This window comes from Lycium ferocissimum, chromosome 7 (assembly GCF_029784015.1).
Source record: "Lycium ferocissimum isolate CSIRO_LF1 chromosome 7, AGI_CSIRO_Lferr_CH_V1, whole genome shotgun sequence".
NCBI lineage: Eukaryota > Viridiplantae > Streptophyta > Magnoliopsida > Solanales > Solanaceae > Lycium > Lycium ferocissimum.
Window position 1 is genome coordinate 15,836,179 of NC_081348.1, and position 5,028 is coordinate 15,841,206.

A 5,028-nucleotide genomic window follows, 5' to 3' on the forward strand; every position below is an offset into this window, starting at 1 on the left:
TAGACCTCTATTAAAATTATAGTTCTTCAATCTTTAAAATTCTTGCTAAATATAAGTTAATCAATGAAAGGTGAGAATGCACACTTCATAAAAAAGAGAGTGCTAACAGTGGTGAGTCTCCATTTTTTTCCGGTGAACAAGATGGTGATGGTGATGATGCTTTTCAGATTTAGAAAAAATAAAGAAAATGGTAATCAAAAGAAACATCTAATTCACAAATTATTTTTATAGAAAGAATCAAAAGAAACAAAAAACAAAAGAACAAAAAAACATTGAAGAAGAGAAGCAGTGATGGAGAAGACGAAGAGGGGTGAGGGGAGGTGACCGACGGCCTGGGCTGTCCAGTTTTTTTTTTTTTTTTTTTTTTTTTTTAAGTCATATTTTAAAAGAGGTAAGCTTTCAACCAAAAAAAAAAAATTAGTATTGAAGAGTGCTTCACGCGCCCAAGGAGAGTGCATTTCACTTTTTTTGCCATATCAGCAAAAAGTATTTATGTGGTACAAATTCGGACTGGTTTAGGTACCCAATAGGTACAACCCTCGCTTGTGTACCCGTGAGGAAAATGTGGCAAAGTTTAGGGGGCTATCTATGACTTTTGCCTTTATTTTTGGTCAGATAAAAGCAATACTTAAATCAAAACCAAGTACAGTCAAACCTCTCTATAACGGCACCCGCATATAATAACACCTCTCTATAACGGCACCCGCATATAATAACACCTCTCTATAACAACCAAATTTTTTTGGAACCGATTTTTTATGTTATATTTTACTTCTCTATAACAACATTTCACCTATAACAAAGAACGAGACCAACTTTATAATGAAGACACTCTTTGTAAAATTACCCCGTATAATGACTATCTTCTTTTTTTGGTAATATAATAATTAACCATCTTTTTAAAAATAGAATATATATGATTACCAATAATAAGTGTAGAGTTTTGACCAAATATTTGATCATTCAATACAATATTTATGACCAAAAAATATCATATGAATATATATCTTTTCATCATTAAACCATTTTCCTTCGTTATACAAAGTGTGATTAGGCATAAAATTTGACAAAGAAAAATAAAAATTAGATTTTATGCATCTTTTTTGCCTACAACAGCGAAGTATTATTTAAATGGCAATGCTGTTATAGGTGTATAACAGTAATTCTCTATAATAGCTGAAAATTTCGAACCTAACGATGCTATTATAGAGAGGTTTGACTGTACCTTTTATTCTTGGTATGTAAATATGTGATCCGTGTCACCTTGAATCTAATTTTGGTTTATTACAACTTTGCACGAGCAATATCAAACTATTGTCACGATTTATCTTCTGAGTGAGTTTGGGTCTTGGGATTGTAGTTTTTTATTTCTGTCCCAAATTAATAATTTACCTTGTGTTATTTTTAAGCAATGTCGACCTATAGACTATAGTATACAGACAACATTACTTCTTACGAAACAATTATTTACACTTATATATATAAGGAAGTGTCTCCGCCACTGACTACAACAGACTTCAAAGGTGTAATAGAATGAAAACACTGCAAGTTTAAGCAATATCCAGTTCTTTATAAAGTGAATAACAACATGTAACAAAAGAAGAGTGTTAACATGGAGCTGGCCTATAAAACCAGCTGTTTATATTAGCCCTTGAATTCTCCAGGTGAAACTGGTTGAACTTCAGTGTCTGGTGACTCTGCATAGGATATCGACATCAGTTCTGACCTACATTTATCATCTCTAACGTCGTTAGCAGATTTTACCACATGCTCACCGTTGGATATTTCAGGTGGAGATTCGATAGAAGGATCCTTCTCTGGTACACAGTATGATAAGGCGATTAGTGACTCCCGAGTCACTTCCTCAGAAATTCCCTTGCCAGATTCTTTCCTATCCATATAATGGCTGTCTTTGTCCTGTAAAATAACAACACCAAATGAAAGTAAAGATAATTAAAACATGATAAACAAAGAAAACTGTAGTATTAAGTAATAGTAACATTGGTAATATGCAACAAACATTTTAATGCCATCTTGATAGAAACAGGCAATTAATCAATCAAGTCTAATCGATAAGGTTGTGGCCTTCTGCTACACACCCTTACAGAACTTTCTTCTTATATCAAGAAACCATCACCCTTTACTTCAAGAAACAGGCAATGCTTATTGTATCAAAATTCTACTAATTCACCTGCCATTACTTCAAGACCGTGAATACTCTTACCTCTACCTTCTCTGTCTTTGAGCAAAACTTCATGGGGACTGAAACCTCAAGGGAAATTTTGCACTATATTTCCGGGCTTTATAAGTCAGTCTCATGCGTTAACCACACGGAAGACAAGGTTTGGCATATAAAGACCCGGTGTTTCATATTCGAACCCTTGATTGCTTACTGTTGTGTGTATAATGTCACGTTTTATTAACCACTCATCGATATGTTTTAGGAAAAAAATGAGTGTGCCACTAGGCCCACAATAATAGTGACAGGGGCTTCACGAGATAAGAGATAGATCACTTCGGGACAAAAGGAGCAACTGGTTTCCACATAAACCACCGTACTTTGAAAACTGTGCAACCAAACAACAACAACCCAGTGAAATCCCACAACGTGGGGTCTGGGGAGGGTAGAGTGTACGCAGACCTTACTCCTACCAAGGTAGGACGGCCGTTTCCAAAAGACCCTCGGCTCAATAGAAAGCAAATAATCTCCAACTTATACATGTTAAACACCTAGAGAATTCTGTAGAATGTATCATGAGCAAGAAGATGTGCAAAAACAACATTAGCCGTGCAAAAGAAGAAGTTTAACAGCAGACTAAGGCTGCTTGAAGCACAATTTAGTGGAGCCTTGACCTTCTTAGCTAAATAGAGGATAAGTCTTAAGGAAAGATAAAACTCAACAGGATCATATGTCTAAGATATAAGCAAGATGATTATATTAATCAATTAAATGTAAGTGATCGACATTCCTGTTTGCATTCTCAAGAAACCCAATGCAAGAGAAGAAAAGAAAGGCTAACCAATCGAATAGGTAATAAATTAAGTATGATTGAAGCCTGACACACGCTGGGCAAACTATTCAGAGTCCTATTGAAAGAGTAAAGAACAAACGTTCCAAATTGAAGAAACATACATAAGCACCACCACATTCAGCTGAGTCTCCCTAAACTATCCTAAACTTTCACTAGCAAAAGAAGGAGAAGAAACAGAAAAGGACAGCATCTCATGATCTTCTCAAAGAGCTATCATAAAACAGTGTCAAATACATTCCATTTATACTTTTTGTGCAACAGACACATTGGAATTTCAGGTATTACAACTACAAAATTTTGACAAGCCACAATATTTTTCATTCCATAATAAAACCTAAAAGATCCCTCTAGAGTGGAAATATCAAAGCATTTAGGAATCAGAATACAGTTGCTGCCAAGTTAAATTCAAGACACTGAAACAACAAATTCGTGAAAAATACTCAGGACAGATCGTTTCATGACATATTGACATCCCAAGTATTGTGCTAAACCACTATGGGCGAGCATAAGGCCACTAAAACAATTTCTTGTGAAAAAAAACTAAGGCCAGAACATTACAATACATAACATCGTAAGAGGTGCTATAACAAGCAAATAGGCAAGTAGAACATTAGACCAATTTCAGTTGGTAAAGCACGGGCTTATATAATTTAGTAAACGCTAGATACGGTGGGGAGAAAACTTAGCACATTACCCCCCATAAGAACTGCTACTCTGAGGGGAAAAAATTTTGGAAAGTACTCTTCGCAAAGGGAAACACATGTTACAGTACTAAGCAGAGGCGGAGCCAGGGGGCTGAAACCCCTTTGCCGGAAAATCATACTGTAAACCATACGTTTTATGTATATATAGACTATCGTAGAAGTTGTTTGGCTTCTTGGTGTGCTTTACTTCTTTATATTTTGAATCTCTTATTGAAAACTCCGCCACCGGTACTGAGAATTTATATTACCACCATTATGCCTCAGTTACATTCTGTTCTGTTCTTTCAAAACAAATTTTCTATCTAAGGAATGCCCTTAGTTCGATAGTTGACTTAGTCAAGACTCATCTGAATCAAATATGAAGATCATGATTAAAGATACTCGTTGACCTCTTCAGACTAGAAATCTGTCGACTGGCTACAACACCATAATGTGCTAAAACCCACAATTTACCATACCCCAACATCTTAGACACTATCAAGTTATGTCTGGAAATAACACACAACCCAAAACTTACAGAACAAAACCAAAAAGAAAAGTAGAAAAAAAAAAATAAGACCTTTAACTCCATAAACCCACGTGGTTTGACCAATCCCATCAAACAACCACAAAAATCAAGAAAACTATCAATACCATAATCATGAGAAAATCCAAGTTAAACCCCATTAGTTGAAGGTTTGCATAACAAAAAAAACGGATAAGATAAACCTCAAAACAAGGAAAAAAAGAAGAGCCCCATAATGTAAAAAAAATGGAATTTTCATTAATGACATGAATTTTTGGAGAAAAAGAAAGAAAGAGAAGAGAAGAGAAAGGAGGGGCTGTTACCGTTTCTTGATTCTTGAAAAATACTCCGAATCAGCTCCAGCTCATGACTTTGTCAGCATTAATTCATCGTTTTATACTAATGGTGAGTGGACAGGCCACCCTCTCACCTTGAACTTTATTCAAATTTAATAAAGACAAGTCGGATACACGCAACTTGCACGTTTTTTCAAATATGGGAACTTCTTTGGTCTATATTCCCACCAGAAAAGTCTTGTCATTTACCAAATGCACCCCTGGAATTACCAACTTTACACTTCTAGTTTTAAATGAGAAATATTGTAGGAGTATTATACTGCTTTGGTCTTGTATTATGATGATAAGAATTTGCAGTTTTGGGATTAGTCTTTCCATGGGGTTTGGTTTATTGCTGCCAAGTTAGCAAAAATATGTTTTTATTTCGTATAAAAAAATAATACCTAATACATGCGATGTTTGTTTCCAAGAAGTGCTAGAATTTTTTTTTT

At 35.0% G+C, this 5,028-nt stretch overlaps 1 protein-coding gene across 4 annotated transcripts; it reads right to left on the reverse strand.

Moving 5' to 3' along the window:
- Positions 1-1,549: 1,549 nt before the first annotated feature.
- Positions 1,550-4,721, reverse strand: LOC132063524 (uncharacterized). 4 transcript variants are annotated; one of them, XM_059456096.1, is made up of 3 exons: positions 4,296-4,438; positions 1,776-1,917; positions 1,550-1,697 (listed from the first exon to the last, which is right to left on the reverse strand). In XM_059456096.1, the coding sequence occupies exons 1-3, from the start codon at positions 4,332-4,334 to the stop codon at positions 1,645-1,647; spliced, it is 234 nt and encodes a 77-aa protein (XP_059312079.1). In that variant the 5' UTR covers positions 4,335-4,438; the 3' UTR covers positions 1,550-1,644. The 4 variants fall into 4 exon arrangements, with proteins under 4 accessions (XP_059312079.1, XP_059312078.1, XP_059312076.1 ...); XM_059456095.1 differs by lacking the exon at positions 4,296-4,438 and adding an exon at positions 4,565-4,721 and having other exon boundaries at positions 1,550-1,917; XM_059456093.1 differs by having other exon boundaries at positions 1,550-1,917; positions 4,296-4,410.
- Between the last annotated feature and the right edge of the window lie 307 nt (positions 4,722-5,028).